The following is an 18,490-nucleotide window of genomic DNA, read 5'->3' as shown; positions in this document are numbered from 1 at the left end:
TCTTCTGAAAGTCTTCATCTCATCAGTGTTTTAAAAATATTAAGTTATTTCAGTCTACCTCTGATACCTAGTATATAGCTCCTTTAAATTTCTTTCTAATTTCTGTTTTTTTTCTCTTGGGTTCTCATCATTCAATCTTGTCTTCTAGTATGCCTAGTAATTTCTGATTGAATGTCAGATGTTGTACTTATATTAGAGCTAAGTTGATACTTTAGATAACATTTTCTTCAGAGATTATTTCTTTTGCTTTTGGCTGGCATTTAGGCTGGGGGCAGGCCAACTTAATATTTAGTAGGGAATTGAACTGATTGGAACCTAGGTTTTGGTCTTTATGTGTGTGTTAGTCACTTAGTCGTGTCCAACTCTTTGCGACCCCATGGACTGTGACCTGCTAGGCTCTTCCGTCTATGGGATTCTCCAGGCAAGAATACTTGAGTGGGTTGCCATTTCCTTCTCCAAGTCTTTATGTGGGTTGATTTATTACTAGTTTTCCCTTTTGCCTTTTATCTTGTCTTTTAGGGGTCCCAACTGAATGCCTGGCATGTTTGCCCATCACTTTGAGACTGCTGAAGGCTCTACTCAATTTCTGAATCTCTATAGCTACTTAGGAGTCATCAAATGACTTTAGAAGAAACAGATGAGCTGATTTTAGCCTCACCTTCATTCAGTTTTCTTCTTTAGGGACATTGGCTGCTTAGGTTTTTGTTTTTGTTTTTGTTTTTTATGTCATAGTGATTTTCTGATTCCTTTAAACAGATTATGGAAATCCAGCTTTTCAGTTTTTCCTACTGGAAGGGTTAGTGTGATACAAGCTAATTTATAATAGCTGGAGCTGAAGTCTCTTAGAAACATGAGTTTGGAAATTTCTAGTTCACCAAATATACAGCTCCATGCCTAAAACCACTGATAAACAGAATATAAATTCTGGGATTGATAGACTTAAAGAGACATGAGTTCTGGTAGTTAACTGAGCATATGAAACTGGCTCTGAATCTGCTTGTTTAATCAGCCACATGGATTAAGATGTAAATCTCTGTTTTTCTGTTCATTTGCCTTGCTGTAAGAGAAAATAGCGTACTTCTTGTCTTCATCACTACAACCTTCTCATTGGGAAAAATCCCAATGAATTTTGTCAAATTTTAATCCATAAAATTGGCTACGTTTCCCAAGGTGTAGAAAAAGGGAGGGGGCAGAGGAAAAATCATTTCATTTATGGGAGCAAGAGAAGACTGTTTTCCTGCCCCAGCAGTTAGTATTGTTTGCATATAGTAAACAAATAAATTCATACTCAGAGAGCATAGTTTACTAAGATGCTGTTTGATCCAGTCATTTCCTCATACTTTTGAGTTCCTTGAATTTTATGCCTTCATAGCATATAATTATTTTCCAATGCCATATCCTAGGCGCTACTCAGGAGCTGACCTCAGTGAGCTTAAAATGTGGGGTGATCATATAGTTTTTTTCCTTAGCTTGAGACACTTTTGAGAATGAAAGAAGGTAACATTAATATCTGCCCCAATACAATGGGGATAAACTGGGGCTTTCATACATGTCACTCAACTCATAAGTATGGTGACCCTGCTTTACCACTAACACAGATAGATTAGATAGCTTTGCAATGGAAGGACATGGTAGTAGGGTGAACCTAGCAGGATTTTGAGATTGCCAGATGAGTTTGTTTGGCAAAGAATAAGAGCTGCCAATTTTCAAAGAGAATGGAAGGGAGGAGATCAGCAGGAAAAAGAGAAGCTAAGAAGAAGAACAGAAGAGAGGAAAGAATAACAGAAAGAAAGCTGAGCATCAGCTCTTTGCCCAGGTAGCCTGTTGACATGAGGGATTAGGTGAATTGAGAATAAGTATAGATTAGAAGATTAAAATCATTCTTCTTGAGAGGAAAAGAGGATATGGGGGATAGCAGTAGGTGTTAGCTTTGGAAAAATAATGAGAAAATATACTCAAATTTAGATGATTTTTGTTTTTTATTTTTTTCAGGTATTATCAAACTTTATTTTTATTGAACTATGAAGAGAAACATCTAATGTGATGTAAATATACATGACATTGGCAATTATGTTTTTATTTTCTATTTTTTTGTGATTCATGGCTAAAGCCATGTACGTTTCCATCTTTTTGTTTTTAGTTTATTTATTTTTAAAAAGGGCATTGAACAGCCTATAGGGTTACCTTCTAATAAATCAGACTTAAATGCAAATTGTGAGTACTCCTGGTTATAAATGACACTTTATTACATTTATTTTAGCATATGCTGGTAATGGCAAAGAATAATACTTAAATACTTGCCTAGTGACTACAATAATATGATGGCCTGAACCTACTTACCAGGTGATGGTGAAGGTCTGAGGGTGATGGTATGGGTGGGAGGATATAATGTTATCCCAGTCAGTTGAGATTGATTACAGTATGATTTCTTCAGTTAGCTATATGTGATGCATATCACTTGAGTATGAATAACTTTCCCATCATCACATGGGGTGATCATTCCAAGAAGCTATCACTGTTACAATCAGTCCACTTGTTCTCCTTATCTGTTTATAATCTCTAGTTTCTTGTTATGCTAGTACTGTGATCACTGGGTTGTTAGAAAGCCAATCAGAAAATAAAGAAGTTAACTGAATTATTATAGCAAGACCTTACTTGGAAGAAAGAATGCAGGTTAGCATTAAAGGAACCTGAAATGTACATCCCTGGACTCACAGAGTTGGTATTGTTACCTGATAGACAAAAATGTGTTCCCAAATTGCTAAGATGGTCAAATTGCATGTGTGCATGCTCTGTCATGACCAACTCTTCACAACCCCATGGACTAACCCTCCAGGCTCCTCTGTTGATGGGATTCCCAGGCAAGAATACTAGAGTGGGTTGCCATTTCCTCCTCTGGGGGATCTTCCTGACCCAGAGATAAAACTTGCATCTCTTGCACCTCCTGCATTGGCAGGCAGATTCTTTACCACTGCACCATCTGGGAAGTCCCTGAGCTAGCCAAATTATCTCTTACCAGATGCAGCGCTTTTAAATTCATTTCTTTGGAATCAAGGTCGTCTAAAGCAATTTTTTCCACTGTGTATTCTCATAGTTGGCCCTGCATGAAATCCAGGCTGTGTATCCCTTGGAGCATCAACTAGTGATCTATAAGAAAGAAATGTCAGACAATCTTCGGAATTCAATCCACATGAGGTTGTTGGGTGATCTTCAACCTGATTTTGTTCTTATTTTCATTATCTTTTGCTGTTCTTTGTAATTCCTGAGTTGTTCTTCACCATTCTGTGTAATGTTAATAATGTTTTTGTTAGTACTTTATTACTGTCCACATTTTATTGTGTAAGCCCACAATTGTTTTTTATACTTCAGTCATTACTTTTTCCTTTATCAGGTATTGTTGAGGTAGTTGAAAAAGGGAACCTATATGAATCAATATTTGATGAGCCACCTTTATGAGAGGAATCTGTAAACTGATTCATAGAATAACTTTCTTTGAACTCTATTGCTATATTTTGTGATCTCCGTTGAACTATATACCTTTCATATTATCTTTATGTGTTTTATTTCATTAGAGCTATTTCTATATTTGCTTCTCTTCATTGGATTTTAAACTTTAGGCGAACAGAGTCTGTCTGTTCCTTGCAGTGCCCACATCAGGCTTTGAACATTGGAGGCACCCGTTAAATTTAAAGAGAATTAAATGGAGCTGAGAGTAGGATTAAATGGGAGATGAGAAAATTTCTGTCCCAAACAGCATTTTAAAATCTGTTTTCATATCAAAATGTGCCTTATTTATCTCCGAGTGGGAGATAAAGCATTCTTTGGCATACATGCCTATTCAAAGCTCGAAGAGAGTGTATAGCATAGAAACTTATTTAATTCTGTCTGACGTGGTACTCCTCAAATTTATTTGACAAAAACACTTTTTTGTGAAGAGTCTGGACTGCAGTAGACAGAAATCACCTCAAATTAATTTAAGCCCCAAATGGAATTTTCTGGCTTATATAACTAGTAATAATTCTTGATGAGTTCACAGAATGAAGAGGCTACAGGACCTCAGGGCCTGAGGCTGGGGACTCAGCAATCTCTCTTTTCATCCATTTTTCTCTTCTGATTTTGTGTTTCATTTTGGGCATTGACCTCATTCTCTCCTAGTGTGGACAATCCTGTGACAGGCCCTTCCAGCAAAGAGGGTAACAACCTTAGGTAAAAGGGAAACTTTGATTTTTACACATTTGAATGTTAATTTTCCAAAATGTTTTGGTCCCTGTGTAGATGGCGCATCCATCCTTTGGACCAATCACTGTTATCAGTAGGGAAGTTTACTAAGATGAGTCCTATCTAGGCCTTTTGTCCACTTAGGTGGCCTGGGTGGTGGTGGGATGCCCAGAAACCACTGCTTTAAGAGAAGAGTTAGGAAAGCTTATTGGAAAGAGCAGAAATAATAACCACCATTCATTCATTGAACAAACATTTATTCATCTTTTCTTCTAGGCATTAAGGATGTAACACCAAACAAAAGAGATGGATATTATCCTACTATTAGGGAACATACATTCTAGTGAGGAGGCAGATAATAAGGAAGATAAGTAAAAATTGTAGCATGTTTGACTGTAATAAGTACAAAGAAAACCATTAGGTAGGACAGAGGAGTAAAAAGAACCTGTGGGGAAAGGGAGGTGGCAATTTTAACAAATGTAGCCAGCGAAGGTCTCAGTGTTGAGAAGTGACTTAAGTAAAGATCTGAAGGAAGTGAAGAAGGGAGCCCTGCAGATATTCCATTCAGACACACAGCAGATGTGAAGGCCCTGAGGGAAGAGTGTGCCTGGTGTGTCAGAGAGAAGGTTTGGAGACTGGGGTGATGGGTCTGAAGAAGACTGGGAAAAAGCAGTTGCAAACGAGATCAGGGAGCTGATGGGGAGCCCGATGGTGCTGGAGTTGTGGCTTGTCATAAAAAGATTGCCTTCTCTCTTAGTGAAGTGGGGGCCAACAGAGGGTTTTATCGGACTCCTGATTTGATTGCTCTGGCTGCTTTGGTGAACAGACTGGAGTGGGGTGGGGGGCAAGAGCAGAAGCAAACAATCCAGCTGGGAGGCCAATGCCATAACCCAGGAGGGAGGTCCTTGTAATGTGGCCCAGGGTGGTGGCAGTGAAGATGGTGAGAAATGGTTGGGCATCTCTGAAGGTGGATCCAACAGGATTCACTGATAGAATGGACATGGGGTGTGAGAGGAGGAGAAGTGTGGAAGATGACAGCAAGGTCTGGGCCTGGGCACTGGAAAAATGGACCTGCCATGAACCTGATGAGGAAGACGCCAGGATGAGCTAGTTTGAGGGGACTCTTGGGAAGGGGGCTCAGTTTTGGATTTGTAAAATTTGCAATGCCTATTAGACATCTGAGTAGAGATGTTACAGGACTGGACTTCAGGGAAGAGGTCCTGGCTGAAGTAAATCTATTCAACTCTTTGTGACCCCATGGACTGTAGCCTGCCAGGCTCCTCTGTCCATGGAATTCTCCAGGCAAGAATACTGGAGTGGGTCCCTTCTCCAGGGGATCTTCCCTATCCAGGGACTGAACCTGGGTCTCTTGCATTGCAGGCAGATTCTTAACTATCTGAGCCACCAGGAGAGCCCATAGATCTGTGAGCCATCAGGACACAGATGGAATTTAAAGGCCAGGGGATTGACGAGGTCACCCAGAAGTATGTATAGAGAAAAGAGTCATCTGAGGACTAAGTTCCAGGGCACCTCAGGCACCACACATTTTTATTTTGGAATAGCTACTAGTTTCTCCAAGAACACTAGTGTCCCACAAACACAGTGTGAGATTTGCTGATCTCAAAGAATATATCTTTATAACTACTTCTTTTCTGAGCATATAGAATGCAGTTCCTCTAGCTTTAAAAACATGCTTCAATTTTTCCAAAATGGTGTAGTCATCTCAGTAAAGGTACCATACAAGTAAAACATTTTGTGGAAGAATATGACTGTGGGATATTCTGCATGTTCTGTGAGTCAGTAGTTGCTTAGTGATAGATCCAGACAGTTAGTATGTTCTAGAATGGGCCTCTAAAACCTCTTGAACTTTCCTGGGCATTTGATGTTGTTATGGTCTGATTGTAAATGCTGCAGAGCTCGTTCCTTCCATTCAAAATATTTATGACAGCTGAATTACGTGCAAAGGAAGCGATCAGTTCTGTGGGGGATAAACTGTTCTAACCCTCAGGGAGCTCAGAGCAAAAACTTCAACCTTGGCAAAAGCATGCTTCCAAAATGAATGCTTCTGGGCCAAATTGAGAGAGTAGGATTGACATATATACACTACCATGTGTGAAACAGATAGCTGGTGGGAAGCTGCTGTACAGTGCAGGGAGCTCAGCTCAGTGGTCTGTGATGACCTAGACAGGTGGGATGGGGGGTTGTAAGGGAGGCTCAAGAGGGAGGGGATATATGTATACATATAGCTGATTGACATTGTTGTACAGCAGAAACACAACATTGTAAAGCAATTATACTCCAATTTAAAAAATTTAAAAAACAAGTGAGTGCTTCTTCAGTTCCCTAGAAGCAGTTCTGAGAGAGTGGAGAGGCTTGTTCTGAGCTCTGAAGGAGGTTTAGAAAAGGTAGAAATGAGGAAAGGACAGTTTTTTGGTCCTAACTGTGGGAGGCTAAGCACCTAAAACAGGAGATTATGATCAGATTACCTACCTAACTACAGCAAAGAGTGCTGGAGAGAATGGCAAGTACAATCAGACGATTATAGAACTTCTATGCCTTTGGGTCACTTGACCATATCCCACACTCTACTCCGTGTTACACAGAGCAATTCATTACTGCAACTTCCTTTGACTATAATAACAATTTGATGGTTTTAGACTATTCCCATGGCTGCTCTTTTCGTATCTGTAGAAATAAACAGACTTTTTGGAAATATTAGTATTGCTTGAAGGATTAATGGTATAAACTTTAGAAAAGTCTTTTACTGCTAGAAGTAGTCATGTTTCTAACATCTAAAAATATATATCTTGCCTTTGTTTTTTTTTTCTTGGTTTCCACTAAATTATTAGTTCCAACTTCCTTCTTTTTTTTTTGCCTCGCAGTTTTCTTCTTGTATGAAGTTCCAAAGGCAAAAATCTTGTTAAAATGCTACTGAAGGTGATGGTTTTGGGGATCAGTTTTCATGGCACTTATTTTCCCTTATTGAAAACTATTTATATGGAAATAGAAAATAAAACTCTACTATAATTTTTCATTAATGGGGAATTGGGCCACACCTCCCACTTCTCATATAGGTGATAACCCGTCACAGAAAAAAGTTCACTGGTAACTTTTAACTTAAGTGGGGAGACATTCATAATGGTGAGAAGTGTGTATCAGAAGTCTTCTTGCAAAATTCTTATCTCCATCTTTTTGTGATTGTCGAGATGTTTTCCTTGAGCTGTTGGGAGACGTTTCCCGCTCATTGAAGGGTACTTGAACAAGCCTATTCTAAGTGGGAGCTGGGTTGGGAGGGGAAAGGAATGAATAACACCTACAGGATAAGTTTTCAAAGTGACTGTTAGGCAACCTTTCAGTTCAGTTCAGTTCAGTCGCTCAGTCATGTCCAACTCTTTGCAACCCCATAGACTGCAGCACGCCAGGCCTCCCTGTCCATTACCAACTCCCGGAGTTTATACAAACTCATGTCCACTGAGTCAGTGATGCCATCCACCGTCTCATCCTCTGTTGTCCTCTTCTCCTCCTGCCTTCAATCTTTCCTAGCATCATCGTCTTTTCAAACGAGTCAGTTCTTTGCATCAGATGGCCAAAGTATTGGAGTTTCAGCTTCAGCATCAGTCTTTCCAATGAACACCCAGGACTGATCTCCTTTAGGATGGACTGGTTGGATCTCCTTGCAGTCCAAGGGACTCTCAAGAGTCTTCTCCAACACCACAGTTCAAAAGCATCAATTCTTCGGCACTCAGCTTTCTTTATAGTCCATCTCTCACATCCATACATGACTATTGGAAAAACCATAGCCCTGACTAGATGGACCTTTGTTGGCAAAGGCAACCTTTACTCTCCAAGAAAAGCACTTTACACCTTTACCTTTCTCCTCAAGCTCCCATGTACGTCCGTCTTCCTCCTCCTCACCAACAGGTCATTCATATTTCACTGAAAAAAATGTAAGTCCTTGGAATCCTCATCTTCACCCCACAGACTTCCCAGATCACCCCTGACTGTACGTATAGAGTCTCCCTTGCCTGGTTAAGTTAGAATGGATGCGCTGTGTTCCATCTGGATTTAATCCCTCTACCTATGCATGGATATCTCTCTTCTCAAGAGTTCAAGGTTGCTTGAGCTGATTTGCAGTTATGCCCATTTCTCCTACAGTAGTAATCTATCTTTATTAGATCATCTTCATGAACATTCCAAATTGTGATCATATTCCCCATGAAAAATAATTCTGCATTTTATCCCTTTCTTCACCTACCTCCTTAATTCTTGGCTTTTCTTGGTAGCAATATTTCTCAAAAGAATTCTCTCTACTCCCTGTCTCCATTTTTTCACATCTTATCCTTTACTGGGTAGCCTGGTATCTGCTCTTGTATGGATCACCCAGCACTTCCATCTTGTCAAATTCATTGGTCTTTACTTTCTTTTAAAAAACATTTTTTTAATAATTTTGCTGTGCTGGGTCTTTTGGTTGCTGCATGTGGGATCTTTTAGCTGTGATTCTTTTTATAGCTACAGCATGCCAACTCTTAGCTGCCACATGTGAGATCTAGTTCCCTGACCAGGGATTGAACCCAAGCCCCTTGCATTGGGAGTATGGAGTCTCCCATAAGACCACTGGGACTTCCCTAGTGGTCCAGTTCCCATCATTAGTCCTTTCTTAGTTTTCATCTTATTTGAACTTCCAGCAGCCTTTGACACTGAAGCAGATAATCCTCTCCTCATTGTTCCCTTTCTTCACCTAAAGTCCTGGTTGGTGAAGGCCTGCTTTTATTCCTACCTCACAGGCTGCTCTTTTTCAGTGTCCTCTGCCAATATCTGCTTCCATTCCTATAAAAGGTAAGGGAGCCCAGGGTTTAGGTCTCCCTTTCCTCTGTCTACACTTACACCCGAGGTTGTGTCATCCTATCACATGGTCTTAAATCGTGATTACATGGTGATATCTCCTAAATTTAGGTCTTTCTACTCCACCTTTCCATGGACTTTTCTTTAGTGAGTTAGTTCTATTTAAAACATCTGAAACTCCTTACCGTGGCATTCAAGACCCTCACCCCCTGGCGCCCCTCATGTCTGCAACTTCATCTGCTGCCATTTTCTCTCCTGTGCTCCATCTGCTCCCACACACTTGGCCACCTACTGTTGCTGTAACTGCCCAGCTCTTGCCTGGCTCAGAGGCTTTGCACTTTCTCTTCTCTTTGCCTAGAATTTTCTTTTCCCGTATCTTTATTTGGCTTGTCCCCTTACCGCAGTGTCAAATGTGCTTCTTCAGAGGCTTTCCCTGACCTCCTTGTCTAAACGGGCATCCCTGGTGGCTCAGGGGTTAAAGCGTCTGCCTGCAATGTGGGAGACCTTGGTTCGATCCCTGGATCGGGAAGATCCCCTGGAGAAGGAAATGGCAACCCACTCTAGTATTCTTGCCTGGAGAATCCCATGGATGGAGGAGCCTGGTAGGCTACAGTCCACGGGGTCACAAAGAGTTGGACAGGACTGAGCGACTTCACTTTCACTTTTCTTCACTTTCCTTGTCTAAAGATGTATCCTCTTACATGTCTTACTTTTTCTTCTCAACACTTACGACTACTTTAAATTCTATTTTACTTCTCCCCTGCTGGAATATGAGCTCCAGAAGGCCATGTCATTAGTTGACACATCCCTTTTCATCAGGGCTTAGATTAGTTCCTGGCTCCCAGGAGACTCTTAAACTCATGTTTATTGAGTGAATAAGTAAATGAATTGATAACGTATGTAAATATTGTTTTATATGTAAACCACATGACTATACGCTTAATGTTTTTGCATCCAAAATACAGAGAAATGCTTATTATAATAGAATGGTTAGACATAATAGGAGAATGGCTAGCTAAGGCCTGCCTGGTGCACATAGACTTATAAAGAAATTTCTTTGAGTTCCCTTCTCTGGAAATAAGTTGTGTCTTCTTGGCTCTTCCCATGCAGCTGAAGAATAAGTTCATGAAAAAACTGCCACGTGATGCAGAAGCTTCCAACGTGCTTGTTGGCGAGGTAGACTTCTTGGATTCTCCTTTCATTGCTTTTGTCCGGCTGCAGCAGGCGGTCATGCTGGGTGCCCTGACTGAGGTCCCTGTGCCCACAAGGTAAGCTGTGCCCTGACCCGCTGGGGTCCACAGTGTGGTCATAGGGAAAACTCTCCCTCAGGCTAGAGAGCCGATAGGATGAGGGTACGTCCAAAGCAAGCATGTTGGAAAGGTTTAACTGGAAATAACGGTTCAGTCTGACTTTCATGCTCTCAGTAGTCTTGGCACGTGTATAGTAGTAATAATGATTATAATAATTCATTGGACTATAGAATAGTTTCTGATGGATTAGCCTATTTAATACTCAATAATTTTTAAAGTATAAACTATAAGGGATTTTATAGATGAAGAAACAGTTTGAGAGTTTAAGTAACTTCTCCAAGATCATATAGATGGTAAATGGTTCAGAGGTCTGAGTTGCTTTCATTTGCTCTCTGTTTTATTAGAAAATTGATAGTGGATATGTTCATACATACATATACACATTACATACATCAATATATGTAAATGTGCCAATGTGTACATATATAGACATGTATATAAGTGTTTTGACTCAGTGGTAAAGAATCCTCCTGCCAGTGCAGGAGATGCAGATTTGGTCCCTGGGTCGGGAAGATCCCCTGAAGAAGGAAATGGTAATCCACTCCAGTAGTCTTGCCTGGAGAATGACATGGACAAAGGACCCTGGCAGGCTACAGTCCATGGGGTCGCAAAAGAGTTGGACATGACTGAGCGACTAAGTAACAATGTGTGTTTATTATATATATGCACATAAGTAAAAATCATTAAGTTGTACACTTTACTGTTACGTATTAGGACTCATAAAGTTTCATTTTAAAAGAAAGTATACTACTGTTATTATAATCATGTACTCATACTGCACAGTACCTTAGAAGTCATCCTTTTTTACTTCCCTCTGTAACTGAGCCCAGTAGAGGAGCTAGGAAGCTTGACTTCTATGTCAAGTATAGTAGGTAAATAGAAACTAATGCTTCAAGTAAACTTGTGCTTAGGAATAGGTTAAAGAGAAGTCTATAATCTTCAGGTTGACGTTAGAAAATTATTATAAAATAGGGCCTTTTTGGGGGGGAGTGCCCAGGGCAAGGGCAGGGAACTTTTCTTTAGGTTTCTCCAGGTGAGCAGGAGAGGCTATGGATTTCCAGTGGTCTCAGATGGTCTGAGCAAGGTAAACCAACAAGATAAGGGGCTCAAGATTTGTTTTGAGCCAATTCAGAAGGAAAATTAGGAGAACATTTCCTTATGGCCTTTCAGTTTATACATTACAGGCCATTGTTTTTTACGTGGGCATTTGTATCCCATTTTTCTATTTCTTAGACACTAACAACAGGGACTTCACTTTCATGCATTGGAGAAGGAAATGGCAACCCACTCCAGTGTTCTTGCCTGGAGAATCCCAGGGATGGCAGAGCCTGGTGGGCTGCCATCTATGGGGTCGCACAGAGTCGGACACGACTGAAGCAACTTAGCAGCAGCAGCAGCAGCAACAACAGGGAGAATACTTGTCATATTACAATATAGGAATAATATAAGCAGTCGTTGGACAAATAGCAGAGGAGAGGAGATAATCATAGCTTATTCAGTTAATGGGATTATCATGATTTGTGTTTTCTATAACTTAGCTTTTTGCTTGAAAACATTCCAGCAGAGCCTTGCAGGTCCATCTGAGCAATCACCTGGCGAACAGCTAGCTGACTCAGTCATGGCCGAACTCCAGCTTGCATGTCCCTTTGGTTTTATTTATGTCTCTTTGGACCAACTTTTCTGGAGCTTGAAAGAAAAAGACATGCCAAGAAGTGTTCAGTTGCTCTTTTTCATTTTTTATTCTTTTTCTCTAGAAGCTACAAATAAAAATATTTTAAAAGGTTTTTTATTTAAACAATAACACAGGCTCATTGAGTAGCAAGTCATGACCATTTTGGAGTCCCTCTTATCATCTGCTCCTGTCTGGCTCATGTTTTTCTGTCCTGGACGGTGGTACTAGTCTAGAGGTAAAATCCAGCATCATTTGAATTGAGAAAAGGAGCCCAGTCTATTCAAGGGGATGTAATTCAATAATGTCATAAAGCTATTTCAGGGCAGTAATCTGAATAATATATACTAGCATGTTAACGTTTTTCCAGGAAATAGTTTTATCCATTTGCTGTCCTCTGAACCAGGGCAAGCTGTAATCACTGAGAAGGGAGTCTCATTAGCTTTTTTGTGTGTGAGTAATACAGGCCCACTTACAATGGCTGCATCCTGTGAAATCCAATAAAGGAAATCCCACAAGGAGCGTGGTGGTCATTGTGGAGGATGTCTCTGCACTCAGCTGTGTGCTTTAACATGCATGCCACCCCACTATCCTGCACAGAGATCTGAGAAATCTGTTTCTATGCACATCTTGTAATGACGGTCATTTTTTCTTTTGAAAAATTTTTCCATTTTTCCTTTCCTTTTGAAGGTGGAAGACAGGCTCTTTTGCTTATTATTATTCTTCTTACTATTTATTAATAAATAGCATTACTACCATGCATCTTTTGGGAAATATGATTATAGCCACTCCCTTTATATAGAGTTCACAAGTTCCTCTATCCACTCTGCTTTTTGCTTGATCTAGTTTAGCTTTGTGTTTGCAGCTGGACTCCCACAAACTGGGTAGATGTTTTCTACATAGAGGACCTTCTTGCCATCCATGTGAAAGTAGATAAACTCTGTTCTTTGGTGACTTAGTCGGGTATGTTTATGATTTTCTTAGCATCTTAACAGGCACTTTGCTTTGCTATCATCTTATATCTGTTCCATCCAGGCTGTCACTCAGTCATATTTATGGGCCACATGGAGATGAATATAATTCGCATTTTACAGTTCAGAGATGGAGCCACATGGATGATGCACTGTCAGTACAGATTTCTGACTCTGAAGCCAGGCTCTTAGGGAAAATCTAAGGAGACTCCTAGAATGGGTTGCAATAAAATGCTTTAGGGTTTTCCCATGAAGACTAATCAAAGCCCTCGATCAATCTGTGCTTTTCTTACCTGGATTTTCACATCTGGGGCAAATAATTATAAAGGGAGCTCTAGCCCTCTATAAAATTAGAATGTTTACTCCTTTGTGTCACCCTTAGTTAATATCTATTTTATGTTATAAATAATGATCTGCCTGAAAGCAGTTGTTTGTGCCTAATTGTCAAAACCATAAAAATTCTATTAGAGGAATTGGGATGGAGGTCTTGCTGGTTCAGTTCTGTCTTGTGTAACAGTCTCCCAATGGCTCACTGCTGTTTACTATGTGCAATATGGTTGGTTATGATGGGTTTGTGGTCCTTATGAATTTATTGAGGAAGCTACAGTTTAGCCACATTTTCCAAAGCCATTAAATATGAATAATGGGTTTTTGATTCACTGTTGTTTTAAAAAAAAAAGGGAGTAAGGGATTGGTACATGCTGAGTTTATTTTAGAATGGCTGTGGTATATCAGGAAGGAGGAGGGGTGCACATCTCTGAAAAGATAGAGTAGTTTAGGAAGGCTGGCTCTTTTTCGGATATTATGCTCTGTTTCTGCCTATAATTATTTTGTGAATGTGAGTATAGTCTGTTGGTTCTGAATGCAGATCATCTGGTACTGATTTTTGTTGTGGTGAATGCTAGAGGCATTCTCCCCAGGCACGATTAGTTACATGGGAGAGTGAGCACACCAGAGTGGAAGGGCCTCATGAAGATTCTCGAGCCAGCCAGGCACTATTATAAATTCTGTGACTTGTGTCTAGTTATAAGCGAATACAAAGAACTCAGCAACATAAATTATTTCCTCCGAGTCAGCAACATGGGCTGTGCCCTTTCAGCCACACAAATGTGATGTTTACTCTAATTCGTTAATAAAGAAAAAAAGCTTCTGGTTAAAAATAACATCTGTCCATTGACCAAAAAAAAACAAAAAACCTTGAGTCATGAAAGAAGTTTTCAGTATGTTATAAAAGCCAAGTTTGGCAAGATGTACTTCTGTCATAAAAGTTGTAACAGCTTTTGTGTCTTGGAGGGTTAAAGAGGAGAGAACATGGTTCAGGCAGAGGGAACTTCAACTCGATGAGTTGTTCTGTGTTGTTAGTTTTCCCAGATCTCTCATCTCTCACCCCCATTTCAACTGCTACTGCTACTGCTAAGTTGCTTCAGTCGTGTCCGACTCTGTGCGACCCCATAGACGGCAGCCCACCAGGCTCCGCTGTCCCTGGGATTCTCCAGGCAAGAATACTGGAGTGGGTTGCCATTTCCTTCTCCAGTGCATGAAAGGGAAAAGTGAAAGTGAAGTCGCTCAGTCATGTCCGACTCCTAGCGACCCCATGGGTCTGCAGCCTACCAGGCTCCTCCACGCATGGGATTTTCCAGGCAAGAGTACTGGAGTGGGGTGCCATTGCCTTCTCTGCCCCATTTCAACAGTGCACTTCAAATTACAGGCTTCCTAAGGGTCTGCTTCCGAACAGATGAAATTCTTGACCTGAGGTGGTGATTCCTGCTACTTGTGGGTGTCCAGAGTTCCTCTCTGTGCATTTTAAGAAGATAGATTTACTCAGTGGTTCCTGACTGAAGTAATGTAAAAATTTTAACTGATATGTAACTTTTTCCCAAATATTTTGCCAAATATTTCTATTTGGCACTTGATAATTTTCTTTATATCATATATATATATATATGAACATATATATATGAACATATATATATATGAACATATATATATGAACATATATATATGAACATATATATATGTTTTAATAAAAATCACATTACTCAGGAAAGAGGAATTGTACCTTTATACCTAACTTAATGAAAACACTATAGCTCTCATATACTGGGTTTGCTACTATGATAAATGGTTTTTTTATGGTCACCACTGGTCTGTTACTGCCATTCCTTCTTTGGTGCTATTTAGTAAAGAGCAGAGTAAATATTTGTAGAAAATGTATGCCCTCATCTCATAGGATTTAAGGTGGAGGATCCATTACTCTGTCATCCCTTGCACTAGCTGCCCATTGTCTGCCAGAATTTATACTTGAGGACTATTAATGACTGAGAGCATTTTCTGCACTTACTAATAAGACACTACTTTGGCTTTGTTGCCATATAGTCAACCTGATAATTAATTCACGTGTCAGTTGATAAATGTACATTTCCATAGTGTGTATTTATAAATGTAAAATAATCTTGATGCAGATACTAGGGAGAGGTAGGAAGATGTAGACAGTGGTTCTAGAAAGGGTTAGATATTGTGTAGTGCTTAGACACTAATATTTGGATGTGCTCAGATGCTCAGTTGTGTCTGACACTTTGAAACCCTTTGGACTGTAGCCCGTCAGGCTCCTCTGTTCACGGGATTCTCCCGGCAATAATATTGGAGTGGGTTGCCATTTCTTTCTCCAGGGGATCTTCCCGACCCAGGGATCAAACCTGTGTCTCTTGAGTCTCCTGTGTTGACAGGTAGATTCTTTACCACTGCACCACCTGGGAAGCCTGAAATGATAGGCAAACGAATACATTATTTAAAAATGTATTAAGTAAAGCATCCAGGTGTTATATATGTTCTCTTGCTGTACCACATTTGCCCACTTCTGTCTAAAGCTATGCCCTATTGTCCTGCCTGACAACTGGCCCTTGGTAGACAAGTAAATAGAATTGGGACATAGGACAAGTACTGTAGGTGTTTCTTAATGAGATTTGTATTTTACTTAAGTTGTTAAATATTTTTTTCAGGTGTTGTGCTCATTCAGTGAGCCATCCCTTCAGAAAAGTGCATTGTACTTTTCTGTCAATAAAAAAAAGCTCTTAATAATACTGTATGTGGTGGCGTATAATTTAGGTTCAGCTTTGGAAAAAGGCAAGTTCTAGTTAGAAAAATTAAAACCTAGTTCTAATAATGACTTCCTTCATACTTGAATGACTTTCGTGCCTGCTGATTGCTTTTGCCCATTTCATCTACTGTGATAACACTTGAAAGCGAGTGTACCGCTCCACTCCAGAACTGGTTTCTAAGCAAATAAATACTGAATGGTTTTATGGTTATTCTGGTATAAACTCTGAGTATTCAGACATTCAGATTTACCTTCTTACATTCTCAATTTGTTTTTTTTCTTTACTCTTTAGATTAAATTTTATGATGAAAAATGGAATTATCTATTCAAGGGCATTTGAGAACAGACCTTAATACCTTGAAGAATGTTGGCTATCAATAGCCCTTTCTTTCTTTTTTTTTTTTTTTTAATTTATTTATTTATCTATTTTTTTACTTTACAATGTTGTATTGGTTTTGCCATACATTGACATGAATCTGCCATGGGTGTACATGTGTTCCCCTTCCAGAACCCATGCTTAAACAACAAAAGTATGAATAAATTAGTAAAAAAGAAAATTTTACTAACAAAAGCCCTAAGCCATTCGTGGTTTCATAAGATCTTACTTAAGTTTTCTTGTCCCCAGCTAAGTATCCACAACGTCTTTCCCCAGAGTGGCCTATGGAAGTCATAGTTGGATAGCTTTTCTCTGGTGTGTAGGTTGCGCAGGTATTATTAAGCAGAACTGTGTGCTGAAAAAAAACAGGAGGTAAAAAGTCCTATCTATTTTGTTGTTGTTCAGTTGCTTAGTCATGTCCAACTCTTTGTGACCCCACGGACTGCAGTACACCAGGCCTTCTTGTGCTTTACTAAATCCCAGAGTTTGCTCAAACTCATATCCATTGAGTCCATGATGCCAACCAACCATCTACTCTGTCATTCATTAGGGACACTCTTTGAGCCCATCCATTACCTTCCTTCTTCACCATTAAATGGGAGTGAGATACGTGTCCTTATAGCAAAGGATAGTAGGAGTTTAAATGATATGTGAGTGTGAAATGCTTTGCAAGCTTTAGAAAGCTGTGCAAACATAGGATGTGATCACTTTTATTGTCCTCATTATCTCCATGTTAGGTAAGATATGATCATAAATAAGCAAGGCAGGGATTTGTCTAGTATTGCCTTTTGTCTGTTTTTTAATTCATTTACTTCCTGCTCCCCTGTTGAGAGTTGCATCTTTGCCCTTGTGATCAGTGAGGGATTCCTCCCAACATGATAAGGGGTGAACTTGAGTGGCGATAAGCTCGTTATTGCAAGTTTCAGGACTTAACTACTGTGGAACAGTGCATTATCAAGAAAACAAGTTTGGAAAAGAAAATGAGGAATCCTGTAAAAGAATTTTAACTGTGAATGATGTTTTATATTGAATTTCTCTCGTATTTTTCCTCCTTTGCTTTGGTTGTCAGCATGTGGCTTATTGTAGAGGAGTTGGATTTTGTTGACTCCCAGCCACTTCTGAGTAGAAATATTTCTTTAAAATATGGAGAGGATCGTTTGTCTCCATCAATTCTGGGTGAAGAAAAGTCAGAAAAATCAGAATATATGCTAAGTCTTTCTAGTTATTGTGCTTAATGGCTTTTCTCCAAAGATTCTAAAAAGTCAGAAGAAAGAGAAAGAAAGGAAAGTTTAGAAAAGAAAGACTTACAAATATAGTGAACGTTTCCTTCTTCATGAAGAAACTTTTTAGGGTTCCATGCTCAATTCTCCCTTGCTTCCAAATAAAATGAACAACAATTTGTGTTTCACAATAGTATGGAAGAGTGCCTTTCATATTACCAAGACTATAACCTTTGTTTTAAAGATGAACTCTAGACCTAACCTTTTTATGAATTAGGATAAACATGTCTCAGTGTTATGTGTATTGAGTTTGATGAAATATGTGTTATAGCCTTTGCTTCTTTCCTCTCCCATTAGGTTCTTATTCATTCTCTTAGGTCCTAAGGGGAAAGCCAAGTCTTACCATGAGATCGGCAGAGCCATTGCCACCTTGATGTCTGACGAGGTAGGGAATTGGAAAGATGATGATCTGTGAATGTCATTCTTGTGTTCTTACTGTGAGTTGGCTGTCACAATTTATTCAGTTAGAATTATGTAGTTACCAACCTTCTTTAAAACATGAGGTACAGTCATTTGTGCAAATGAGCTGACATCTGCTTTTAATAGTTTTCAAAAAATAAATTTTATGTTAGAATAAGTCATATTTTCCTTTCTCTAAACATTTGCAGTTCTGAAAACTAAAGTATGTTAAATATTATTTAAAAGGTTCAAGTCACCGTATTAACATAATCTCTTAAAATGTTTAATATATTCATCCTGCAAATTCAAGTGTTTTGTTTCAGAAATG

At 39.5% G+C, this 18,490-nt stretch overlaps 1 protein-coding gene across 4 annotated transcripts in view; it reads left to right on the top strand.

The window, feature by feature from the left end:
• The window catches only part of SLC4A4 (solute carrier family 4 member 4), a 367,906-nt gene that overhangs the window by 248,383 nt on the left and 101,033 nt on the right, over positions 1–18,490 (top strand). For all 4 annotated transcript variants that reach the window (XM_081587203.1, XM_081587212.1, XM_081587193.1 and 1 more), the window contains 2 exons: positions 10,171–10,328; positions 18,061–18,148. In XM_081587203.1, coding sequence (XP_081443329.1) covers positions 10,171–10,328; positions 18,061–18,148 — 246 coding nt within the window. The remainder of the gene's footprint in view (positions 1–10,170; positions 10,329–18,060; positions 18,149–18,490) is intronic.

This window comes from Giraffa tippelskirchi, chromosome 1 (genome assembly GCF_054371585.1).
Source record: "Giraffa tippelskirchi isolate mGirTip1 chromosome 1, T2T-mGirTip1v1.2.pri, whole genome shotgun sequence".
NCBI lineage: Eukaryota > Metazoa > Chordata > Mammalia > Artiodactyla > Giraffidae > Giraffa > Giraffa tippelskirchi.
This window is presented reverse-complemented; position numbering and strand designations above follow the sequence as displayed.